This window comes from Camarhynchus parvulus, chromosome 7, assembly GCF_901933205.1.
Source record: "Camarhynchus parvulus chromosome 7, STF_HiC, whole genome shotgun sequence".
NCBI classification, from domain to species: Eukaryota; Metazoa; Chordata; class Aves; order Passeriformes; family Thraupidae; genus Camarhynchus; species Camarhynchus parvulus.
The window spans coordinates 37544301-37569380 of record NC_044577.1 but is presented as its reverse complement, the minus strand read 5'-3'; the positions used below and the strand labels follow the sequence as shown (position 1 = coordinate 37569380).

The 25080-nt window shown below is 45.2% G+C and overlaps 2 protein-coding genes across 7 annotated transcripts in view; one reads left to right on the top strand and one right to left on the bottom strand.

Annotated features, from left to right (window-relative positions):
* Nucleotides 1-178, bottom strand: part of PKP4 (plakophilin 4) — a 65941-nt gene extending 65763 nt beyond the window's left edge. For all 6 annotated transcript variants that reach the window (XM_030952319.1, XM_030952321.1, XM_030952322.1 and 3 more), the window contains exon 1: nucleotides 119-178. The gene's annotated coding sequence lies outside the window, so the exon portion shown is untranslated. The remainder of the gene's footprint in view (nucleotides 1-118) is intronic.
* Nucleotides 179-451: 273 nt separating this feature from the next.
* CCDC148 (coiled-coil domain containing 148) overlaps nucleotides 452-25080 on the top strand; it is a 45546-nt gene continuing 20917 nt past the window's right edge. The window contains exons 1-9 of the mRNA XM_030952611.1: nucleotides 452-569; nucleotides 11796-11875; nucleotides 13481-13602; nucleotides 16639-16742; nucleotides 17309-17391; nucleotides 17551-17714; nucleotides 17970-18065; nucleotides 18157-18338; nucleotides 23876-24014. Coding sequence (XP_030808471.1) covers nucleotides 11821-11875; nucleotides 13481-13602; nucleotides 16639-16742; nucleotides 17309-17391; nucleotides 17551-17714; nucleotides 17970-18065; nucleotides 18157-18338; nucleotides 23876-24014 — 945 coding nt within the window. The 5' untranslated portion in view covers nucleotides 452-569; nucleotides 11796-11820. The remainder of the gene's footprint in view (nucleotides 570-11795; nucleotides 11876-13480; nucleotides 13603-16638; nucleotides 16743-17308; nucleotides 17392-17550; nucleotides 17715-17969; nucleotides 18066-18156; nucleotides 18339-23875; nucleotides 24015-25080) is intronic.

Genomic DNA, 25080 nt, shown 5'->3' with positions numbered 1-25080 from the left:
CCCGGCGGGGTCCGCCGCCTCGCCTCCCTTTGCCGCCCGCCTCGCCGCGCCTCGCCGCCCCCCTCGCCTCTCCCGCGCGGCGGCCCCAGCCCGCGGCTCCCCCGTGCCCCGCACTCACCGCGCGGAGCGGCCCCGCGGCCCCGCCGGGCGCCCCCGCCCTACCCCGGGGTCTCCATGGTGGCGGCCCCGCCGCCCGCTCCGCCGGCCCCGCCCCGCCCGCGCGCTGCGTCACGCGCCGCCCGGCCCGGCGCCCACCCCCATTGGCCGGGCGCGGCCTGGGGCGGCGCCCCATTGGCTGCTGCTCCGCGTTAAACCTGCCAATGGCGGCGCGACTTGAGGTTACCGTGGTTACCGATGCCGTGCGGGGGAGACGGCGCGGACGGGACGGGACGGGACGGGACGGGACGGGACGGGACGGGACGGACCGGACCAACACGGACCCAACCCAACCCCGGCCCAGCCCAGCCCAGCCCAGCCCAGCCCGACCCGACTCGTGCCTGGGGCGGCTCCGCCGGGACAGCCCGTGGGGACGCGAGGCTGCTCCGGCGCCACCCGCCGGACCCGGCGCGGTGAGTGTCCGAGCGCGGCGGGGGCGAGCGGCGTGTGAGCGGATGGATGGAGCAACCGGTTGCACAATGGCCGGTGCGGGGAGCCCGCGGTGGCCGGGCGTGCCCGTCCCGCGGTGCCGGCGGGCCTCCTGCCCCGCCGAAGGAGCCGCCGCGGGAGCGGGGCGGGGAGCAGCCCGGAGCTCGGGGGCTTGGCCGAGCCGTAGAGCCGGGCCCTCTGCCCGTCACCGTGTGCCACGGGCTCCGCGGCGGCCCTGCTTGGGCAGGGAGCGGCTGGCTGCCAGTGGGCCTGCCCGCCCTGCCGCTCCTGTGACCCGCGGTGTCCCGGTACCGGCGGAACGCACAACCCGCGGCGCGGCTCACGCCCGGCGGGCTAAGTCCAGGTGTTTGGGAAAGATGGAAAAACGCTTTCCATAGGGTTTCAACATCCTACCACTCTAAACTTCCAACAGCAGCTGATCTCTCTTGATGGCGTGTGAGGAATCATAGACGTAGAAAAGAAAAGCCAGTATCCCTAAAATCACCGTAAAACATTTCAATAACATGCTTTGGGCGTGTTAAATGCTTGGTTAACTTTTTGCATCCCATGTTTGTCCTGGACTCTCCATCTCGGTGTGTCTCGGGGATCTGGCTGGGGCCGTTCCTGTCCTTCCCAAACAGACTGTCCCGGTGTAGCCCAGGTGTGACTGGTTTTCCATTCACTTATTCTCTCCTCCCACCCCGCAGGTACGATAGCGATCGACACTCTCCGCTTCATTGAATGACGCTGTAAATGGCTCAGAGGAGCCAAAACCAAATGGCCACTCGGATCAGCAGCTCTTGCTGTCTCAAGAGGTTGTTTTACTCACCTTCTTCCCCTGTTGCATAGATGCGGATGGTGTAGAAAGCCTGCTGTAAAGGAATGTGAAAAAGTATCCACATTGTAACTTGTGTCTGTTTTCCATCCAGCTCAGTTTTTCCGTTTAGTGTTTGACGGGGTGAATCGTAGTTTTATTTTAGGCATAAGGACGCATGGACTCGTGATGTGGTTTAATTGGTGCCGATGCTGCAGGTAGAATTATGTCCTTGGTTAGCCTCTGCTTAGGAGGGAGCTGCAGGTACCAAGGAGGAGGCAGGTGGAGAGTGACCTCTAAACTCTTATAGCCCCTTCTCTGAATTTCCCACTTAGAATGTACTCTGCTACATGGAAACCATGTAGGCTGTTGGTAAGACATTTAAGCGCTGAGGTTTTTGTTGCTATTTGTATAATTATTTGTATGTTGAACAATGCAGTAGGAACTCCTACATTATGATGATATCCACATGGAAAATGCTTGGCAGCTGTAAACAGGAGTTTTGAGTCCTCACTGCTCTGAAAAATCTCGTGCTTTATACCATGTGAACTACATATAAAATATTACCAAACCAAAACTGTGGTCTCTGTCTAGGAAATGGGAAACAGAAGCTGAGGGGAACAACAGTAGAAACTTAGGAAAATAAAGAGTAGCAGGTGTGAAATAAAATAAGTGGTGAAAGGGTCAAATGAGAGTGGAGAGCTGGAGTGAAGGAAAGATAAAATGTGAACTAACTAGATCTAGAATAAAGGGAAGAGAAAGTGCAGGATGTGTGAGAACTGTGACCTTCCTTAGTTGCAAGGTTGCTTCTACCAAAGGTGTACTGGATTAATTAAATTAGCTTCAAATCAGTCTCAGCTGGTTTTCACCTGTAATTTGGGTGTTATTATGCTGGCTTGGCTTTCACAGATAACAGCTTTTGGGAAAGGAGGAAGCTCACTTGCCCCTCAGGAGAAGGGACAATTCCTGGCTGTCGTTGTGGGGGCTGCGGACGGCACAGCCTGGGGCAGGATGTGGCACAGTGCCATCCCCAGGCCTTCCCGGTTCTGGCTGGTCCCAGGTGATCAGGAACAGGCTGCTCCAGGTGCCTTGCATCCCTGTAGAGCCACACACTGCAGAGTCTGTCTGTGCTTTAGAGGTTCCTGCTGGGGAAAGATGGGAAAGGGTAAGAAATGCTCTTGGGAAGGAGAAAAGGATCTTGAGTCGGTTTGTTTTGGCACAAAAGAAGTAGAAAGAATTGAAAGTAACATTTTGAGATTCTGTCAGATTTGGAAATCTGTTGAATGACTGTCAGTGAGAAAGCTGTTTCATTCTGTCTAGTATTAGTCATACCCTCATAGGTGGTTTATTTGTTTTGGCACCCTGAGCAGCCATACATTACCTAATTGCCTGCTGTGTGTCCCAGTGCAGCAGCCCTGTCCAACAGGGACGACATCGGCTATGGAAAGGCACCCCATGTTAACTTTCCAATGCAAAGGGCTGCATGGAGGCTGATTCTTTGATTTCTTATCCATTAGCTGAAAGTGGCCTTTGTCAAATATATGCTTAAATTCTTACATCATTTTTTAAATTGGCAGCAAACAAGTCTATTGTCTTTTTATTCACCTTCTTCTGGATGCGACTTGCAAGTGAGATGGTCTGTATCATTGTCATTAGGAAAGCCATGATTCCACTCTGTTTGCAATTCCTAACAACCTAGTCTCATGTGTTCCTTTGGGACTGTATTGGTTTCTCTTGAGCCTTGAATCTGGCCTCTTAAACTGACTGTGCTCATCTTCCAGTGCTTTAGATGGCAATGTTGTTAACAGGTATTTGCTAGTTGTTTTGTTGCTGTTGTGCTTCTTCAGCATTTCCAGTCATTAATATGTTTTTCTGCTTTGTTTAATCTATCCTGAAATTAATCCTTAATCGATTCTTGCTTTATATATGTTCCATAGATGTTTACAGCCCTTGCAGAATATTAACGTGCCTATCTTTTAATTTTAGTGATAAATATCAGTCACAAAACCAGTGTTGCTTTGTTTCTTGGGTTTTTTCTCTTTTTTTCTGTTTTTTGTTTTGTTCTTGTGAATTAGGTTGGTTTGGTTTTGGGTGGTTATTTGGGGGAGGCTGGGGTGTGTGGTTTAGTTTCTGCTGGAAGCTTTTTAATGCTACCTGCTTTAACTGTAATCTTTTCCAGATACTGAAATTATGAAGGTTTTGGGAAAAAAATACCTGGAGAAGAGAGTGATGACATGTCAGGCTAACACAAGCCATGAACAGCTGTTTAGTGTTCACAGGGGGAATTATTTAGATTTGTGGGGTTTTTTCCTCTCATTAAAACCTACAATTCGATTTCAAAAGTTTTTGCAAGCCATTGTGTTGATGTCACAGCAACTCAGTCAATCACAATACAATTGATTTTGGGTAATTTTGAAACTGTAATTTCATTTGGTATAGAAAGCACTAAATGTTCTCCTGCTTTTTATTGTTTCACTGGGGAGGTAAGGCACCTAACAGGTATATTTCTAAGGAAAGTGGTGGGCTGACATTTTGCTTTTTCAGTGAGGGCTTGTATAGAAATGTTCTGTTTCAGACAGTGCCATTCAAAATTACTGCTCTGCTGTGGATAGATATTACTGTTTCCCAGTGGTAAAACAAAATATTGAGGAAAAACTATTGGATACTGACAGGTTGTTTGCATGGCTTTGAAGCATCAAGTAGGAGTATTTGATTGTAGATTGTGCACAGTGCTCAGCATGACCACGGGTCCTCCTTGCAGGGCCCCGTGCTCTGGCTCAAGCCCAGCTGCCACGGGGAGGACAATAATGCCCTGTAATGACACTGATAATGCCCTCTGCAGCTTTCCCAGTGCCAGCAACAGGATCCTGCAGCCATGCAGGGAGCTGCATTATGGAACTGATCCAGCTTCCCCAGGAGCCTCCCTGGCATACATGTGTGGAGAGATGGAATGTAAGAAAATAAAGATAGTGCAGAAGGTAATCTCACCACTGAGGAGTTGCAGCTGTACTAATCACCAAAGATTAGGAACAAGCCTGCCCTTAATAGGCCACAGCTGTGTCCAATAAGGATGAGTGCTATAAAAGAGTGGATTAGCTGGTGGTGAAGAGAGTTGAGTTTGTTGGCTGTGCTGTGAAGAAGTGCTGTGAGGAGCTGCCCATGAGAAATCACCAGGAAGGTATGGAACTTGTGCAATATGGTGATAACATACATGCCCTTATTTTCTCATTTGGATCAGTTTTCCAAAGCGTGCTGTTGCTGCCTGTGGTGCCTGCACCGAGGAATGTGCAAGCAGCCATGCACAGCAGGAGTGGGGGCTCCTCTTGCCCTGGGTACCTGTTGCAGCAGAATGGAGGCGGTTCCAGGAGCAGCAGCTTGCTGACCTGTAGTGCAGCTCCACCACCTGTGCTGGCAAGCCCCGTGACTCCGGTCCCAGTACACTGCTTCTGGTAGTGTGGTCCCACGAGTGCAGGGAGGGTGTTGTGTGTGGGGCAGCAGGAGAAGGGATGTCCTGAAGAGAGCTGTGCTGCTGGAGCCAGCCAATGGTGAAATCAGGTTTCATCAGGTGTGCGCCTGTAAGTCAGGATTCCTCCAGGGTACTGCAGCACCTGGAAATAAGCAGGCAGCTTGGCAACAACCAAGAGAATGATGTGGAGAAAAGATGGCAGAAAATGCTGAGTGAGATGTCCAGTAAAGACAAGGTCATCAGCAGCTGGTCTGGTCTGTGGGTTTTCAGGTCCTAAGCTTGTAATTGTCATGTAAAAAACCTTAAAAAAACCCAAAACAAACCAAAAAACAACCAAAGCCCACAAAGAAATAAAAAATTCTTCACCACCCCAGCTCTGGGCGATGCAGGTACTTCTATCTGCTCAAGGACAGGGGAAGGTCTGCTAAAATCCTTTGCAGTTTCTACCAACTGCTACAGTTGCTGAACAAAATATAACCTAGCTTCTTACTAGTTTATATATGAGGTTGGAAAAACTGTCGAGAAATTAACCAAATTGTAATCTTTCTTACCAGACCAGAGATACAAAATGTCAGGCTGAAATCTAGAGATACATTCTCTTTGTTGCCTCCTTATTCAGAAGTATACGCAGAAAGATTTTTCAATTCATGTTTACGGACTGTACGTTTCTGATGGCTGTGACGGAGAGGCCCCAGACAAGAATGAGTCGCTTTTTGTAGTAAGATATCAGACAACATTATGCAATAATTTAAAGTGAAGTTGTGCCAAATGCTTCCCTGCACATAACTCTGGGAATTTGGCCTAGCAGAGCTGGCAAAAGCTGTACAAAATGATACTGATGCTCCTGACAAAATAAGCTGCAGCGGCTCCTAAATCACATGAATTATCTGTCCCTCTGGCTTGTCTCTCACAGGCTGCAGACAAACGTTGTGCTCTCACTCGCACTACACTGCTCAGACAAAAATCATCTGTGCTGGCTAAAAGGATAATGCCATAGAGTAGCTGGTGCCAGCGCTGCCTCACAGGGCCCCTCAGGGCCCTCTCTGCCCCGGGCTTTGCCCTGGCTGTGTGTCCCACCTGCGGCTCGGGCAGCTGAGATGCAGGATTGCTCTGCAGTCTAATTGTAAGTGTGCAAAGAGCTGCAGCTCCAGACAGCCACTGCTCCTCCGGCTTAAACAGGGAAAAGTGTCTTGGCTTAGGGAGAAACTGGGCTCATTCAGACAGAGTCAAATGTTCTTGAAGCGCTGTTAAACTGTTCTGCCAGCAACATAAACGAAGCCAGCTGACTTCTGCCTGCAGTTCATTAGGAAATTAGTGCAGAAATTGGTCTGTCAGCAGGGCTGTGAGGAAGAGGCCTCCAGCAGTGGGGCAGGGAACCCTTCCATACAGATTTGGGTTTGTTAAGTAAAAAACATCAGTAACAAAGCTAGCATGAAAATGGGGTAGGAGGAAATACATTTATTAAAAATACTACACAAAAGGCAACAGTAAAGCCAGAGGCAAGTGCAAAAGGTGAGGACAACTTAAAATTACCTTTTTAATTCCTTAAGTAAGGAACCTGACTCCTGTTTCCCTTGTTGCTTTGACAAAATCTGAGACATAGCTAGATGTAGAAAGTAAAGCTATCATGACTCTCAAACTGTGTATTTCCAATTGTGCATTTTGCAGCAATGGAAACAAAATCTCATTGGCTGGTTTATCTGAAGAGCAATGGGGCTGTGGTTTAACAACTGGAATCCAGTTATTAAATATTTTGCACAGATTTTTTTAAGTCCAGTCTTCAGTATGTTTTTGTTCTTCTTTTTTTCCTTTTAAAGTGAGTCAATGGCTTCGACCTGCTCTGAGCTTCTTTAACTGTCTTCCATTGAACTTCTGCTAGTACTTAGTATTGACTATTTCAGTATCTGATGGTTCAGTACATGTGATGCTTCTTGCAAAACACACTGATCTGCTGCAACTCCTTTTGAGGTCTAGCTGCTTAATTAACCCCGCCTGTAAAATTGCATCCCCATTCCACTGGCCCAGTGGTGTTACATGTGGAATCTGTTTCTGCAATTCCTGTGGTACAGTGCAAATCCTGCCTCTTGATAAGAAGTGCAAAGCCCAGGTACTTTGTTGTATTGCAGGAAATGTTGATCCTCTGCAGTTTTGTGTAACAGCATCTTTGCTTCTGTTGTGCTAAGTGAATTCTGTAGATTTAAGTGTTTTTCTGATGCATGCAGAGCAGCAGAGGGGTGAGTTGCTTGCTGCACCATTCCAAACGAGCCTTTGCACACAGCCTAGCCAACAGCAGGTATGCTTTTGGGGTCAAGCAGTCACAGGTCAATTTAACTAAACTTTTATTGTGTCTTAAGTAATGGAGAAAATTTTAGGGTCCTGTAATGGATAACTCGGCCTCACATCTTCCAATCTTTCTTTCATATATTTCTGCATATTGTTTCATTTCCTAGCTTTTGTTGTACATGGAGGTAATAAATAGAAATCAAGATAGAACATTAATACAAACAACACATGACAAAGTTCTGCAAATCTCTTGTGTTATAGAAGTCTGTAAATGATGCCTCAGAATTTTTGCCTTTAGCTCAGCAAAGCTGGACTTTGTCCAGGTTTGTCCAGGCACGTGCCAGGAATTGCCCAGAGCAGCTTGGCTGCCCCTGGATCCCTGGCAGTGCCCCAGGCCAGGCTGGACACTGGGGCTGGAGCACCTGGGACACGGGAAGGTGTCCCTGCCATGGCAGGGGTGAAGCTGGAGGAGCTTTAAGATCCAACCCCAAATCTTCTATGATTAACTACTCAGAGCATCAGAGCATTTTCTCATTTCATGCTCTTTAATTCAAACCTTGCAATCATCAGGTGTGCTCACTGCAGTGGGCCAGCTGTGTCTGGTCACTGCAAATGGATTGTGCACGTTTTCTTTGAAACATAACAACATAAAATGCCAGCTGACTCACTTGATCCAAGGTGACATGGTGACTTCATTTCCTACCCTTTTTGTGTCAACTTACCAACTTCTAAAGCATTTACTTCCTTTTTTTAATCTGCTTGTTTTTTCTAAGTGTTCCTAAAGTTTATTTTCTCTTGGATTTTCTAAGAATATTCCAAGAATGGAGGGGAAGTAGAGTTCCCTTGTGATGTGCAGATCCTCAGAAAGCAGATGAGCTATTCCCTACCCCTGCAGTGTGACAGAGCAGTCCATGAAGCTGATTGTTTTAAGTGTTACTCAAATTGATCTTCCTAATTTGGATTAAGTTTTACTTAATGAGGAAGTAATGAGATTATCATAGACAAAAAGGACCATGTCTCTTTTGGGAACATACAATTTCTGAGACTTGACTTTATTTCAAAGAGAACTATAATTCTTTCTTTAGGGGAATGTAAATTTAAATTACAGTCAAACAATGGGATTTTTCTAGAAACTGTTTTGGCACTGAATGATAGAAGTATTATACTGTGTATTTTCTTCCTGTGGAAAGGATTGACTGCTGCAAGATTAACACATTCTGGATGGGTGCCATTTTCAGATAGTTGGTTCAACTAGAAGAGAAAGGATCTGATTAAGGGATCAAGCTCATTATTTGTTTGTTATTTGTACTCCACACCCTACAATGGGAGTGAATCTTTGCCTCTTTTCCTTAACAATAATTAGGACCAGAGGGTTTAACAACTGCATATTAATATGCTTTTTCTTTAAATGAAAACATTAACTAAATTAATGCAGTAACTAAGCGATTAACATTTCCATTAAACTTTAAAATCTTTTAAAAGCCTTCCACAAAATGTTCAAGGCATAGCCAGATATTCAAAAGAGAGCACTGCGAATAAGGGACTACTGAATTTGGGGATTTTTCCTGAGTCTGTATTTGGTAGGAACCTCTGCTGTACTGTATAATCCAAGTTCCTGTTGGTGCTGCTCTCGGGAAGTGTGTGGTTCAGCTCTGGGTTTTGGTGCTGTAGCCCCAGCAGCACATCAGGTGAGCCACGGAGAGGACTGGGACACTGTGGCACCCGCTGTGACAGGATTCTGCAGCCTTCCTTCACACAGACCCCAGGAGCACCTGCTGCACTGCACTGGTGATGCTACTAAATTGTCTTTTGTGAAGGCTTGATTCATATTATTGACTTTTGCATTTAATAACGTGAGTGATTTAAAACATGCACGAGAAATTGTGTTTCAAAAGGCATGTCTGGCTCGTTGAGCACTGTGCCTCCCTGCCAGAAACCCATCTGTCCTTCACTTGATGAGCAGCACTTTAGCTGGGAGGGAAAATGGCCCTGGTGACCCAGATCTGCAAAGGTTTATGTGTGCAAACAACTAGTTGAATAGAGACAGTGGAATCAGGCTCTTTTAAAAGCACTGGTTAAACTCACTGGGAGCACTCACTTGTGGAACTGGGGCCTGGGCTGGACCTGACTCATCCCCAGGAGCAGAATGTGGCAGGCACCAGGCTTGGCTTCCTCCAGGAATGCTGACTGACACTGGGGAATTTAATTTCTATTTAAATGAAAGGAAGGAGAGTCTTGCCTCAGTATTGGCTATTTGCATGTGTAAGAATAAACATAGGTCACATCCCTCAGACATCAGCAAGGGCTCGCATTAAGAGTGTACTGAAGAGTTAGGTTGAATTGGAGATGAAATCTTTTAAGAGACTATGTTTTTATTGCCTAAAAGAGAAATACTGAATTGTCCAAGGAGCAGAAAAAGAGATTTGATAAACCTTGTGCTTTTTACTGCTGCTAAAAGATTTAGCTGTGGTTGGCTGTAGGCAGAGCTGACTTGGCATTCTTGGGGGACAGATTTCTATGTACAGGGACTTCTGCCTGCTGACTGGTTGATCTTGTGCACTTTTTCTTTTTAAGATGCATCAAGACTGCCAGCCTAGAGCCTGCAATGAAGTTTGAGCAAAGCTTTGAGGCAGGGTATTGGAACTTGGGCTTAGATGGACTTCTATAGTATTTTTAGAGATGTTTCTAACTATATCTGCATTAAAGCAGAAATAAATATAACTAGCTGTGTTTTTATCATTTTGATTAGTATGTTTATTAGTTACTGAAGATAAAATGCAGATTTAAATGGATCTTGTCCTTTTCCAGAACCATCTTAGCATTCACTTTCAGTGTTTTAGTTAGTTCGTAATGTTGAATAACAGAAAAGAATGCCTGTGAAAGGCTGAGATCAAATACAAACGTATGACTTCATTGTGGAAGAGAGAAATGGGTTGGCTAGAAGGGATTAAGGACTTGATTCATCAAATACCCTAAATTTACAGAAAATAAGTAGTAAATTTTTTGCATCAGTTCTGTTCTCGAGATGTATTCTTGGTTTCTTGTGAGAGGAGGTGAAGCTAAGGCTAATATGTGTGAAGTTTTGCTCAAATACTGACTTTAAATCAGAAACATGTCAATAGAAAGAAGATATTAACAATTTGCCAAATGAACAAATAAATAACCCAGAGGGGTAGCTCTGCTGCTGCTAATCTTTCTAGTATCCATAGTTATTTTTCAAAAAGGACAGCGTGTCTTGTGTTAGAAGCTTGTCATTTAAAGCTGGCCAGATGGTCCCAGATTAGGATGATGGTTCCCCAAATGTGTAATACAGGAGAGTGACGCTGCTGCAGCAGCTGCACAGGGAACAGTAATAAAAGGTTTTAATAGAGGGAAGTGCCTGTGATGGATCCAATCTTCTTAGAGCTTTTGAGTACTCCCAATTTTCCATCAGTGTTATTTTTGCCTGCATTATGTGGTGTAGATGAGAGTCACTGCAGTACTCCCTTCCCAGGTTTGTCAGTAGAAGCAGTGCTCAGATGATCAGAAACCACGAAAAGCAGGCAGAGGAAGACTGACTGTCTATAGCAGGAATATATGGATGCGGAGTGTCAAACAGCTCACAGCAAACTACACTGTGAACTGTCTTCAGTTGCAGTGTGACCTTTTTATTTGGCTGACATTAATAGCTCTCTGTCAGAGCAATCCCCGTTACATTTCTTCTGCTGGTCTGCCTTCCCACCTTCCTGTTGCATTGTGCCATCCTTGGAATTTGTAGGGATAAACCAGTTCATCTCACTAGAACAGTGAGGAAATAACTCCACAAATGAACAAATTTGGCTGCTTTACTATTTGCTGTGTTGCTGCTTGCTGTGGGACTGCAAATGTCAAAGGTATGACAAAGAGATGGAACTTTGTGTGTATGAAATTTTGGCACAGTATGGCTGGGTTTGAGGGAGGGGGTTCACGGGGAGCCTTGCTGGACATGGCCTTTCCTTTCTGGTGGGACTCAGCTGTTGATTCAGTTCAGCTGAAACACCTCAGGTGGATCTATTGCTTTTATTTCCATGCCAGGCCTGGGATGACACCTATGCATGCTTAATTGAAAGTAAGGGGTCTGACACATACAAGACATTTTTTTACTGCGTTGTGTAACTTATTGCATCTGACACATCCCATTTGACCCATGATGATGTGGATGCCTGACACATGCTGCTCACCAAGAGCTGAGCCTCTGCTGCCCAAACAACTGCCCTGGTTTCACAGGTGTTACTACAGAGGGGTTAAAGGGACCTGGGCCGTCTCCAAAAGAAGGAAAGATTGATCTCTTCAGGCTAAATTTCTATAAAGCAAAGAACACTTCAAAACCTGATCTGACATTTGGATTGAGGGGCTCATATTTTGAAAGGCATAAAGCAAAGAATAGATGAGCTATGTCACAGCATTACAAATTCATCAAGGAAATAATATTTTCTTTTCCTGGCTGCTAAATGGTATGAGGCGTGTGAAATCTCTCCTAAAGTGAAAGAGAAACTGGAGGAATTTCTGTCTAATTACATTTTTAGTGAGATGTACCTCTTCTCAAAAAACAATAGGTATTTTTGAAAGTGTTTTTAGATTGCATCCACAACGTTGGTATTCTCAAAACCTATGTTTGTTTCTCAACAGGTATAAAAATACAAAAAAAATAAAAATGGATGAGCTGGACCATGGAGCATTGTTTTTAGCTCATAGGATTAGTGGTGGAGGTATGTATGCTATCGTGTTTAATTGTTTTCTTGACTCTTTATGAAACACTCTGCAATGAATAGCCTCATGTAGGAGCTGTTACAGCACCCTGGTTATGGTTTGAGTTGGAAGGGACCTCAAAGCCCACCCAGTGCCACCCCTGCCACGGCAGGGACACCTCCCACTGTCCCAGGTGCTCCAGCCCCAGTGCTCCAGCCTGGCCTGGGACACTGCCAGGGATCCAGGGGCAGCCCCAGCTGCTCTGGGCACCCTGTGCCAGGGCTGCCCACCCTGCCAGGAGCAATTCCTTCTTTAGTTCCTGTCTGTACCCACCCTCCTTTCAGGCTGCACCTGCTGTCCCTCTCGCTGTCACAGATCCTGGTGAAGAGCCTTTCTGTTTCCCATAGAAGCCCCCTTTACATACCAAGAGGCTGCAATAAAGTTTCCCTTGAGTCTCCTCAAGCCAAACATCCCCTCCTCTCTCAGCCTGTCTTAATAGGAGAAATGGTCCAGCCCATTTCCACGGTCTCTGGGCCAGGTTTGTCCCCCTGTGGCAGGGTCCTGGAGCTCAGTGTTGGTCTCTGCAGGTCCAGGTGCAGAGCAGAGGGGCAGAGCACCTCCCCTGGCACCATTCATGAAGTGAATTAACAGCTGAACTCCACGCTGCCTCTCCTGCAGGCCAGGCCCAGGCTGGCTTGCTGGGCTCCTTGCCAGTTCATGCCCAATGGTTTTGCCCACAGGATCCCCGAGTTGCTCTCCCCAGGGCTACTCCCCTCCACGCAGTGCCCAGTCTCTGCCTGTCCCAGGGCAGGGGGCTTGGAAAGCCCTTCCCAGCGAGGCATCCTCTGGAGAGGTGCTGTCAGCTTTGTGTGGGCATGCAGCAAATGAGAATCCTGGGGAGGCTTGAACAGGACCGTGGGATGGCTCTGCAGGATTTATTTTACCTTTTACCCCTCTGTCAAACCACATGTCAGCACTTCCAGCCACAGAGCTTAGTAGGGAATGTGAAACATAACGGCCAATTTCACTACCAAAGAAAACTGAAGCAGAGGTTGTGAGGAAATGCCCATCCCTGATCCCTGTAAGCCTCCTAGCTTGTGTGGAATGACTGAGTATCTGTGCACCAGGGCTTCACAGTGCTAGGGCAAAAGTTCAGGTAGTTCATTTACAATTGTAATTGTACCTCAATTTTATACCTTCCAGAAAAAAACTACTCCTGTTGCTCAACCCACAGGTTGCAAAAAACATTGGGGCAGTTTTCCAATCAGTGCAAGAAGGATGCGTTTATTGAAACTTAGGTATATCTGTATAAGAAGTTATTACAATGCCTGTAAATGCAGTTTAAAATGAATTGATAACTAAATTCACAGGTAAACTAAAGACTTGTCAATTTAACTTTTTGTAAACAGACAACTGGTTACTATTTCTTATATAATTTTGATGTAGTATGTTAGTTTATGTTTGTTTCAAATTGTCATTCACCAACTAACAATATTGGGATGAAAACTTCTAGTGTTGAAAACATTGGTTCTGATTTCTGTCTATAGAGCTTTCATTTTATGCCTTGCACTTAAATTATTTCTCGAGAAATTGAAATGTCCTTGTGTGTTTTATATGATAACTAGACAATGTGGTGGTTCCTGCCAGAAATGCTCTTTGCAGCCAGAAGTACAAACCTGTTGACTACAAACATCTGTATGACCTTGCTGCAGAGGCAAAAATGGCCTCTGCACAAATTCAGTTAAAGGTATGATTTTTTTATTTGTGCTGTGTATGCTTTTGAAATTCAGTGACCATATTTCTTTCAGCCAGAGGGGGTCAAATATGAAAGTTTATCACAGCTATACTGGGATTTGGATGTGTTAATGTCAATGTGGGGACTTTGTTCAGATCAGGGATGCAAAGTATTTGTGGATTCTGCTTCCTCAACAAACAGGAAAAATTTGTGTTTTACTGCCTTGAGGAAATTTACCCAAACTTATTACATAATCCTGGGGGCAATGAAGAATTTGTGTGATTAAATGAGAAGGGAAGGCTAATCCAGAAAAAAAAGCCGAACAAAAAGATATGAAGTGAGGATTTCCAAAACTCAAGTGGAGGTAGCTCTTAAAAAGAAGATTAAAAATGTTTAATAGCCATAAAATGTAAATGTGGAGCAGACAGAAAGGTATAAATTGGTGCAGAACATCTCAAGGGGCAAAGACAAGAGGAGCCTTATTTAATGCTAGAGAAGGGTGAATGAGAGAGAAAAAAAAGATTATAAATAAATTATTATTATTATTATTACTACTATATTGCTTCTTTAGTGCATGTAGGTATCATATCAACAATTCTGGCAGATATTGGTCATGGATTGGCAATACCAAATTCTACTGAATTCATTCAAGCGTTATTTTTTCATCTTTCTTTTGTTTTTTCACTTTCTCAAGTGTTTTCCAACTGAGTAGGTAGTAAAATATGTATGGTGGAAACTCCAGAGAGACTAGGATGTGTTCCACCTACTGCTTGTTGTAGTAGGTGGAACACATCTGATCCAAGCCATTCAGCTTTTGAAGAACTGGGTTCCTCTTCCTTTGAGGTAGAACCAAAGAAACAAATGGCAAATCAGCTGCTGACTGCTTAAGAAATAAAAAGACAGCCCAACAGGGAAAAAAGGTAATATTGCAGTAGTTATACATAAATGGCAATGCTGTTGCTATAAAATCATTTCAAGAGCATGTTGTACTTTACATATAAAGGTATTTCAACTTTTGTTTCACTTAGTTTTAGAATTGGTTTGCAGATGTAGCTATTTTCAAATTGCTTTAAATACAGTATTCTGTTTGCTTAACACTTTTTGATTTTGTATAAGAGTTTTCATATTGTAACAGGAGAAAGAAGTAGCAGTAATATGTTTCATGAACTAGAGGAAACTATAAGTAACTTTTAGAGTGTGAAAATATGTAAGCAGTAAAAGCGAGACATTATCTTTGATGCCAAAGTATTGTAGCAAGTGATTGAAGGCGTGGAACTCGTGTGTTCAAGCTGCAGCAGAGCCCAGTGCAGCTCGTGTATCACCTGGTGTCCCAGGCAGGGCACACAGCGTCCCCTCCGCAGCTGCTCCCCCCGGAGCAGCCCCAAGGCAGGGCTGGTGCCCGGCAGGAGGATCAGCCCTCCCAGCTGGGCTCTTCCTGGGGCCGGGTGAGCTCACCCCAGGCTCTGGGCTCAGCTTACCTGAGCTGGGTTTGTGTGTCTGGAGCAGGATTTCAGGTGAGCTCACCCCCAGGCTCTGGGCTCAGCTTACCTGAGCTGGGTTTGTGTGTCTGGAGCAGGATTTCAGGTGTGCTCACCCCCAGGCTCTGGGCTCAGATTATCTGAGCTGGGTTTGTGTGTCTGGAGCAGGATTTCAGGTGTGCTCACCCCCAGGCTCTGGGCTCAGCTGACCCCAGCTGGGTTTGTGTCTGGAGCAGGATTTCAGGTGTGCTCACCCCCAGGCTCTGGGCTCAGCTTACCTGAGCTGGGTTTGTGTGTCTGGAGCAGGATTTCAGGTGTGCTCACCCCCAGGCTCTGGGCTCAGCTGATCCCAGCTGGGTTTGTGTTTGGAGCAGATTTCAGCTTTGTTGGTGGCTGGCTGAGGAACTCTGATTGCAGAGTTTTCAAGCCCTTCCTTGTCTGTGTGTGAGTGCTGCAAAGAACAATTCCACCTTTTCCTGCTGGTGTCCCCAGCCCAGCTGGGGCGGGAGAGGGGACATGCTGGGGACACGTCTCTGTCTCTGGGTGTGTTTTCTCAGTGCTCTGGTGCATGTGGACACAGAGGGGTCCTGGTGGCTTTGAGCAGCTTTGCCCTGGGCAGGACAGGTTGTTTCCACCTGAACCAAGTGGAGTCCCAGCAGTTTTGACCTGAAACATCATTCCTTTGCTGAACTGGATGTGGAGTGAGGTCTTTGTCCATTTCTCCCTGTTATGAATGAACACAAGACTCTCCATGTATTTTTCTTGCCTGGCTGCTGTTTTGCCACAGGACGGTGTGTCTGTGTGAGGGGGAGCTGGGGAGGGCAAAGGGGCAGTGCAGGAGCTGTGGGAGCTGCTGGGGAGCAGCTCTGGGGGAAAGGATGGCGAGGGAGCCCCAAGGGAAGCGGGAAGGGGCTTTGTCCTCAGCATGCACCCAGGGCCAGAGACAGGGCAGCAGGAGGGTCAGAGGAAACCACTTCTCTCAGGCTTCTGAGCCTTTTTCCATCACTGTTGGCTGGCCAGAGTCATCTGTTCCACTTCAGCAGCCTTCCCCTGTCAGGCTTTCCTCTGGTTTGAGCAGGAACTCCATCTGTTTCAAAAGCAGGTATTCCTATTTTATCCAAAGTGTGAAGCAATGTTTTTGTGAAGTCCTCTGTTTGAGAGCCTCTCTAATTGGATAGATTTGGTAAAAAACCTTCTTTTTTAGTAATACATTTTGAAATTCTTTTTCTTGACATATTTTCATCTTTCATCTTCCCACCTGTAAAAAAGTATGTTTTTTGTTCTTCTGCTTATCCTTCCTCATCTTTACTTCCAGAGACATAGGGATGGGACAGGAAAGAAGAAAATGGACTGGTTTTTATTTTTACTTTCTCCTCTCATTAATCGTGATTTGAAATGCAACAAACTTATTTAATGAAAATTGGTTACATTTGACCCCATTGCTCTTTAGAAAAACACAGTTTATAAAAAGCTATTAGGTTCATCATTCTGTATTTAAAAGTTTCCTTGTGAAGGCATTTGATAAAGCTCTTGAATATGTTCAAATCACAACCTTTAATTTTCCCTGCAGATTAAAAAAGCAGAGCAAGTTTCAAAAATCAGCAAAGAGCAAATGCTGCTGAAACAGCATCGTCAGGTGTGGCGGCAAGAGTATAAAAGACTGAGCGAGAGCAGGTAAGGGCTGAGGAATCTTAATGAGTGATTACTAAAGAGACCAGCAGACAGACAGTGTTTTTGGGCTGGCATAATTGGTTCAAGGGACTCTGAGAAAAAAAGATTATAATACCTGTTCTGAGGGTGTTTTTGTGTGGGGAATGAAGGTTTGTGATCCACGTGGAGAGGGGTCTGTGGCATGAAGAGCTCACCTGAGGGCAGGGAGGGCAGGAATGCTGCTCTCACAGCTGTTCAGTTGATCTGCAGCATCTGAAGCCTGTGTCTTTGTAAGAGTATCAAAAGTTTCCAGATGCCTTTTAGTTCCTTTAGAGGCTGTCTCTAGGCTGTGTGTTGAGGTCACATAACAGGGGACATCAACAGTGGCCTTGTCCATTACCCTGTGTACTCAACAAGAGCATTTGTGGCTTCTTTACCATCTTTGTGTCCAAGGTCTTCACTTCATACCTTCCCAGGCAAGGAATCTCCTTTTTAATGTAATTATTGGGGTATTTGAGGCTCATCATTCTTGCAAATCTAATGAATAAGAAATTAAGTCCTTCTGCAAAATGCATGTTCATTTCCTTCAGGCAAAAAGCAGAAGAAGAAATGAAGACTTTTCTTGATGAAGAAAGCAATAAGAGCAACTTCTTTTTTGATTTGAGGGAACTGGGTAAGAATTTTTTATTAATTTCTTAATTACTTTTTTATAATCAACATTATCTTGATTGTTTGTTTGGGTTTTTTAATCCCTTCCTTGACAGGTTTAGATTTACATAGTGCATGCTGTGTAACATCTTTTGTGTGTTTGAGAAAGCTTATGTTCTTACAGAGCAGAAACTGTCCAAGGAGTGGGACACTTATCAAACAAACGCTTTAGTTCCTGTCTGGCAGCTGAAGGAGGATTTGAAACTCAAACTGTCTCAAGTGCAGCGTTACCTCTCAAAAGAATCTTGTCAGAAGCCCAAGATCAATTCAGCTGAGGTGTTACAGCAGGTCCGTGTTTTAACTTTATTTTTACAATTTACTATCACCATAATTTAGCATTTTCATTTATTTTTTTGTTGAACTTTGAGACTATAGCTCACATGCAGAGTGTGCCATTAACCCCCCTTCTTATCATGGTGTAAATCTGCTCACCAAAGTCTAAAACCGTAGCAGTGCAGGGCTGGAAATCTGACTCTGTTTCTAAATAAGAGTTTTCATATCGTAGCAAGAGAAAGAGTAACAGTGACATGTTTCATGAAATAGATCAAGTTTATGAAGAATCAACAGAAGGCAATTTTGGAAGGTCTCATCCTTGAAAGTGTGGCTTTGGAAAGAGAGCTCGAAGAGTACAAAGAAAATGTAAGTTTTTCCTTATAAGTTCAAGTAGAAGTAAATTGAGAGGGTAAATATGATGCAGAGTAGTGCCCTGAGCAGCATTTCTTCATTACAGGCATTGGTGCACTCTTCTGAAGAGAAAAACGGGCTTTTCCTTGAAGTTCCTCCCGAGCTGGTGTCGCTGGAGTGCCCCTGCCCTGACCTGCAGGCCTTGCTGATGGAGGAGTACCAGGAGCTCGCCAGGGGCTACGGGGCCAAGCTCCAGGAGGTGGAGCAGCAGCTGGAGGCTCTGTCCAGGTACTGCCACACCTGTGCAGGGATGAGCTGTGCACCTGGGGTGTGCTCTGGGGAGGCTCTGTGCAGGTACTGCCCTGTTCTGTGCAGGGATGAGCTGTGCACCTGGGGTGTGCTGTGGGTGGCTGTGCCACTCGCTGTGGCTCTGCTCTGTGCAAGCAGGGGAGGCACTGCCCGGCCCTGGCCTTGGACAGTGGGTGCTCTCACAGCTGCAGTGAAGCAGGCCTTGCAAGAGTTATCAGCTGAAATAACAAGCAATGTGTTTGGTGGATTAAGGAACGAACAATCTGGTGTGCATCAAATGTCCTTTGCATATGCTCTTGCAGGAATGGAAATTGCTCCTTCTGTATGGTAATTACGCTAGCAAGATTATGACGGAGAAGTACAGTCTTTTTCCAAGACACATCTCCAGTGCTTTCGTCAATCAAGCAGATAAAAATGTCCAATCTTTTCACAAATTTTGGATCACTGCATTAATTGTCATCACAAAGAAACATAAAAGATGTATATAGCTCTGATTCAGAGCTATAGGAGGAGGAGGAGAGATTTTTCTGTAAATGGAAGTGTATATTGAAAGACCAGTATTCATAATGACCTAGAAGTGTAATAAACCTGTGTATTAATAATATAAAGCTTAGCCTTTCTGCTGAGGCTGTCTAGAGTCTAGGAGGTCCTGAGTTGCAGACATTGCATGGCCTTTGTTTTTGCCATCCCTGATGTTCCTTTGGATGGCTTCAGGTTGTCAAAAGACTAAGAAGGGGTAGGCCAGTGGAGTGGTGTGTAGCCTGGGGAGAACAGGAAGGTCCCTGAATTTCTTTGGTAAAACAATCACGTGTTGCTTCCAAATCAGTTTTCGGTGTACGCATATACTATAGTGTTTGTTCTGTCTCTGCTGCTGAATGAGTCTGGTGTGCTGAAACAGGCTGAAGATGCTGGCTGCCATAGAAAGGGATGTTATGCTCTAATTATCCATTGTACAGATTGTACAAATATTCTGTGTGCTCTTCTGGTGGTACCTGAAACATATGTGTTATTACTGGAGCATCCTAGTTAGAACATGATACTTATTGGAAATTGTTTTGATTTATGGAGCCACAAATGGCAAATTTAAGCACTTCTTTTGCTGCGCTCTCTGATATTTTGTTACAGTTTCTCTTACAGTAGAGGTTTTAACAACCACAATGCGAAAACCTGTGACAAATGCTAAATCAGTAAAAATGTACAAAGTCTTTCTAGCAGTTTTAATCAAATTTGTGTCAAAGTTTATGATCAACACAATTTTGGTGAAAATTCGTAAGTTAAAATCCTTGACACACACAGCATCTGTACTGCTGAACAATAGACAGATGTGGATATAGACAACATAATTTCTGAAAATGGTTGAAAAATCTGCTGTAGTATTTTCACTGATCGTAGGCTAGGTGTCAGTTTGGGTCTGGAACTAGCTAATTTTGCACCAATAATTAAATAATATTGGGACTTAAAGATAAAATGCCATATTTGTAATGAAAGAGAATCAGTGGTAGCCTGAACACGTGCAGTGGCACTTGGAAGGAAGGAGGGTGAGACCTCTAGATGGGAAAAATGCAGTGGATGGAGCTGGGGACATGCTGCTGGTGGGGCAGGAATCTGCTGGGGCTGTAAGGGGCTGCAGGGCCACAGACCCAGTTTGGGCCAGCCCTGAGAACTGGAAATGGAGGAATCATAAATGAACCACCAGCAATCACCTCAGGCTTTTGATTTAAAACTAGACCTTGGTGACTTTTGTTTGCCTTCTGGTCTCCAAATTTTTAATGTGTTGCTCATTTATGTTCAAGTGATTTCATCCACAACAGGATTAAAAATGAGTTTTCAATTTTAAAAAAAGAAACACTTTGTTCTTATAGCATTGCTTGCTTCCAAGGTATGGGTTTGTAAAACTCAACTCATTACATTTATATTGGCTAATTTGCATGGAGATATCCTATGAGTTTGCAAGGATGCAGCCTTGTGATTGAAGTGTTCCATAATTCATCATGCTACCTGTGATCCAACTGGCACAGATAATGCAGTCAGAAATGGAGTGACAGGCCCTCGACCTTGGTATGCATGCCCTGTGCTCTCCTGGTTAATACAGCCCTAACAAAGCCTTTGCAGTTCTTGTCACTGCTCTGTACCCAGAGAGACCACATGTCCTCCTGCAATACATTCTTTTCTTATTTTTGTGGTTTGAGAAGTTGCTCAGTAGCACGTGATTCTCTGATAACACAATAGCTTGGTCACTTGGCCACTTCACTTCCTCTGTCATTGTATGTTGATTGTACAGTAAAGAAACCTTCAGTTAATACTACTCTGGCATTGCACATCCCATTTTTTAATACTTCAGACTGTCCAGAACAGAGAATTTGGAAAATGTACATAAAATGTTCAAAACAGAAACTTTAAAATAAGATAATGTTCTGGTCTGGTCTATTCTGTGCTATTTTCATTCACACTAGAATGCACATTGCAGTAGTCATTGCTTTTAGAAATGGAAGAAGATCTTGGGTTTGTTTTCAAGCCTTATACAGGATTACAATATTTTATAATTTAATTTAATTTTATTTAAACGTTGCTGAAACACAAATTTTTGTGCTTGGGGAATACCCAGGTCTGAATTATCCCACAGATTATGGGCTTGGACTGATGTGTGTTAGAATGATTCTCTAAGCACTATTATATTTTTTTCCACAATTTCCAAGGGAGTCTAAATTATTTAAATGACTGAAGGATGAATGGAGCATTGCAGACTCAGCACTGGATCCTGTGCAGCATCCTTTCAAAGGAATGGGAGAGCAGGACAGAGCGGAGCAGATTCAGGGTGGATTCCTCTTCCAGGGCCCTGCCAGGCTGTTTGTGCTGCTGCAAGGGCAGCGCCTCCGGGGACAGCAGCGGCCGGGCTTCTCACCTGGTGGCACTGTGTGTGTGTGGTGTGGTGGCACTGTGTGGTGGCACTGTGTGGTGGCACTGTGTGGTGGCACAGTGGCACTGCGTGTTTGTGGTGGCACTGTGTGTGGTGTGGTGGAATGGTGGCACTGTGTGGTGGCATTGGGGCACTCTGTCACGGCGGCACTGTGTGTGTGGTGGCATTGTGGCACTCTGTCATGGTGGCACTGTGTGTGCGGTGGCACTGTGTGTATGGTGGCACGGTGGCACTGTGTGGTGGCATTGGGGCCCTCTGTCACGGTGGCATTGGGGCACTCTGTCACGGCGGCACTGTGTGGTGGCATTGTGGCACTCTGTCACGGTGGCACTGTGTGTGTGGTGGCATTGGGGCACTCTGTCACAGTGGCACTGTGTGTATGGTGGCACGGTGGCACTGTGCGGTGGCATTGTGGCACTCTGTCACGGTGGCACTGTGTGTGTGGTGGCATTGGGGCACTCTGTCACAGTGGCACTGTGTGTATGGTGGCACGGTGGCACTGTGCGGTGGCATTGTGGCACTCTGTCACGGTGGCACTGTGTGTGCCCGCCGATGGCCGCGGCAGCAGTGCCGGTGCCCAGCGCCGGTGCCCGCTGCTGCAGCGAGGGATCTGCGGGATCGCAGCGGGGAGCGGGAGCTTCCCCTGGAGCTGTTTGTATTCCTTGGAGTGTGTAAAGCCAGGGATTAGTGCTGGGTAAATCTGTTCCAAAGGAAGCAGCTGCCTCGGGGCTGTGCGGGTGAGACAATTGCTGTGTTTCAGCTCTGAAACAAAACAGAGATTGTGCTGGGCTCTGCTACAATGCTGCATACAAGAAAACCAAGCTCTACATTTAAAATGTGGGTCAGGCGTTCAGCCTGGCAAATGTTTGTCAATATCTTGACAGTGCAGAAACTTGATAATACTTTAAATGTTCATGTCAAATGTGTTGGCACTTTTCAGACTTGTTTCAGATGAGATATTCCCTTCTGGAATTTTACAGAAGTGTAAGTGAGGTGACACCTCAGATTCACTCGGCAGGATATGTTGAAATTCTCCATGTGTTTGGTGGCTATGAATACGCTGGGCTGGGTCATGCTGTTTTGGGTTTTTTGGTTGGGTTTTTTTTTTCACTATTTTTCTATGAGCAGCTGACAAAATCTCAGCACAGCTGACAAATTTTGGCACAGCTGACAAACCAAGGCACTGGCAGTCGGTTTGTCCCTACTTACAATAAACTACTTGTAGCTCTCTCTCCAGCTGATTGCTCCCCAAAGGATCTCCCACAAAAACTTCTCCCTGTTCTGAGCAGTGCGGAGGTTCGTGGCTAGCTGGCCATCAGAGGAATACAAACCAGCGGGAGCTGCCGGCGCTGCGGCTGCAGCTGCGGCAGGGAGGAGCTGCCCGGGGCTGGGGCTGCTCCCGGCCCTGGAGTGATCCCTGACCAGGGGGATCTCACCCTGCCTCATCCTCCGCTCTGCAGGCAAACCTCTGTCTGTTCACCAGCCTGCATGGCAGAAATACCCAAAGTTAAACGTTACAAAGCAGAATCGCAGCTCTTAGAACTGTCTCCCTACTGTCACTGAAGTGACATGTCCCGGTGTCACCTCACACTGAGGTGTGCCAGGACTCACAGGGGAGGATTACTGATTTTTTCAATGGTAGATCATGGAGTCTAGCTTAATGTTAATTACCTGTGAGGTTTCTCACAAAAATCCCCTTTTTGAAGCACCTGTTCTTTCTGCCTGCATAAGGATAAGGCTGTTCCGACCCCTCACTGGATGCAGTGCTATGGAATACTGAGACAGGGCTGCTGCGGGCCTGGGGGGCCCAGGAACTGCAGCAGCTGGAGGCAGCAGGAATTTGGGGGGTGGGCAGAGTCTCATGATTGCCTTCTTTTAATTATCCCTGGGCTCTTAGTCACTTCTGAAACCAGGTCACTGGGCTAGAGAGACCTTTTGGTCTGACTCAGTGTTGCTGCTTGGATGTTAATGCTGACAAGGACAGCCTGACATTAATCCTTCAGGGCCAAGAGTTCAGATTGAGGCTAAAAATCTACATCCTAGCCTGTGGTATTCTTTCAGATGGATGTTGCTTCTTGCTGCTCTCATTTTCTGAAATCGAGGCATGCAAGCTGATTACTACAGCTCCTGCTCTGAAAAATGGTGACTCCTATGCCTTGCTGATTTATGGCTGTTAGGAGTTTGGTGAACTAGATCCTCACTTAGCTGTGTGCAAGGATTGTCACTTCATTCATTCCCTTTTGATCATTTATTTAGTGCTCAGTGGTGGAGTCTGATCATCTTGTTCTTTTTACACTGCGTTTTCCCTGTGGGGTCACTGATTATCCAATTATGTGGCATGTTTGAGAAACACAGTGACATTCCCCAGTAAAAAGCCAGATTAGAAACAGAACAAGTCACTCAAATGATGACACGGTGTCATATCAGCAAAGCAATGTATGTTTGCTTTATTTCACTAATCTGATTTTGCCACCTCTAACCCAGCTCCAGTTTACAGCATCAGGACTGTGAGCCCACTCGGGGCTGGGCTGTCCAGAACCAAACTCCTCCTTTTCGGTGGTTAAATTGTACTGGGATGGATTGTTTTGTATTCCCATAGGAACAGTGACTGGAAGGAAGAAGATCAGTGGGTTTTCCAGACTGTTATCAATCAGTACCCAAGCGATCTCCAGAGGAGGAGGACTTTGTACCTGGATATGCTGCAGAGGTATCTTCCCCACAAATCCAGGCAGGAGCTGGTCAGTGCTGGTTTACCTATTCATTCGAATATACAAATCCTTAAATTATGTAGTGAATGGTTGTATTAAAGAATGTATGTTTATTACATTTTTTTCATTTTAGAATTTCTTAATTATAAATTTTATTGTGCACAGTAAAGAAGAAACATCCCTGGTTTTAAAATGCAGGAATTTTAAAACCTATCATCTCTTCAAAACAACTCCTGGGCAGATTTTTTAGTTCCACATAGTCTTACAGCCAAACTCGCAAAAATAATTTGTTAGCATTGTTTCTGCTGTATAGTTTTATAGCTGTGTTATGCCACTCTGCTTCTCTTGGTGTTTTTATTTTTCATGAGGATGTACAGCCTTGTTGCACTGTCTTGGAGTAGTTATTTTAATTGTTCTGTGGCACATACATAGCAGGAAGAGTAGAAAGTTATCTCCCACTCTAAGGGAGAGGCTATTTTTATATTCATAATGCTTTCAAATTGATTGCTGATTCCTCTTGCACTCCACAGTGAATAAGCACATAGCAGCTAATTGAGAAACCCATTTCGAGGCCAGAACACTTCAGGATGTCATAAGGAAAGTAGGAGGCTTTTCTTATCTCTGTCTGTATTTTTAGACCATCTACTTCCCTGTGTTTGAGGAGTGTCTAGTGCAAAGGAATGACAGTGAAGTGATACTCCTAATTAGCCAGAGTTTCACTAAAAATAAAGTTCTTGTGGATTTCAGAAATTTTGCCCTGGACTGAATAGGGGTGAATAGTCATCTGCTTTGGGCAATGCAGGTATGTTGTAAGCACAGACACCATTAAAGGGTCTCCCTACACCTTGGAAGGTTCATCTAAAATTTAAAAACATAATTCTACATCAAGCTGATATGTCTTGGTGTGTGTATTAGGGTGATGACTATGGAAATGTTAAACCACTGTTCTTACTTAGAACATGATTGTGTCACACTGGGACAGCAGCCTGGAGCCTTCCTCGCCTCCTGCCCCCGTGCAGAGTGGCCAGGGGTCAGGCACTCAGAGCCTGATCCCAGAGCAGATCCTGGCAGAGCTCTGTGTTTGGAGGAGCAAACT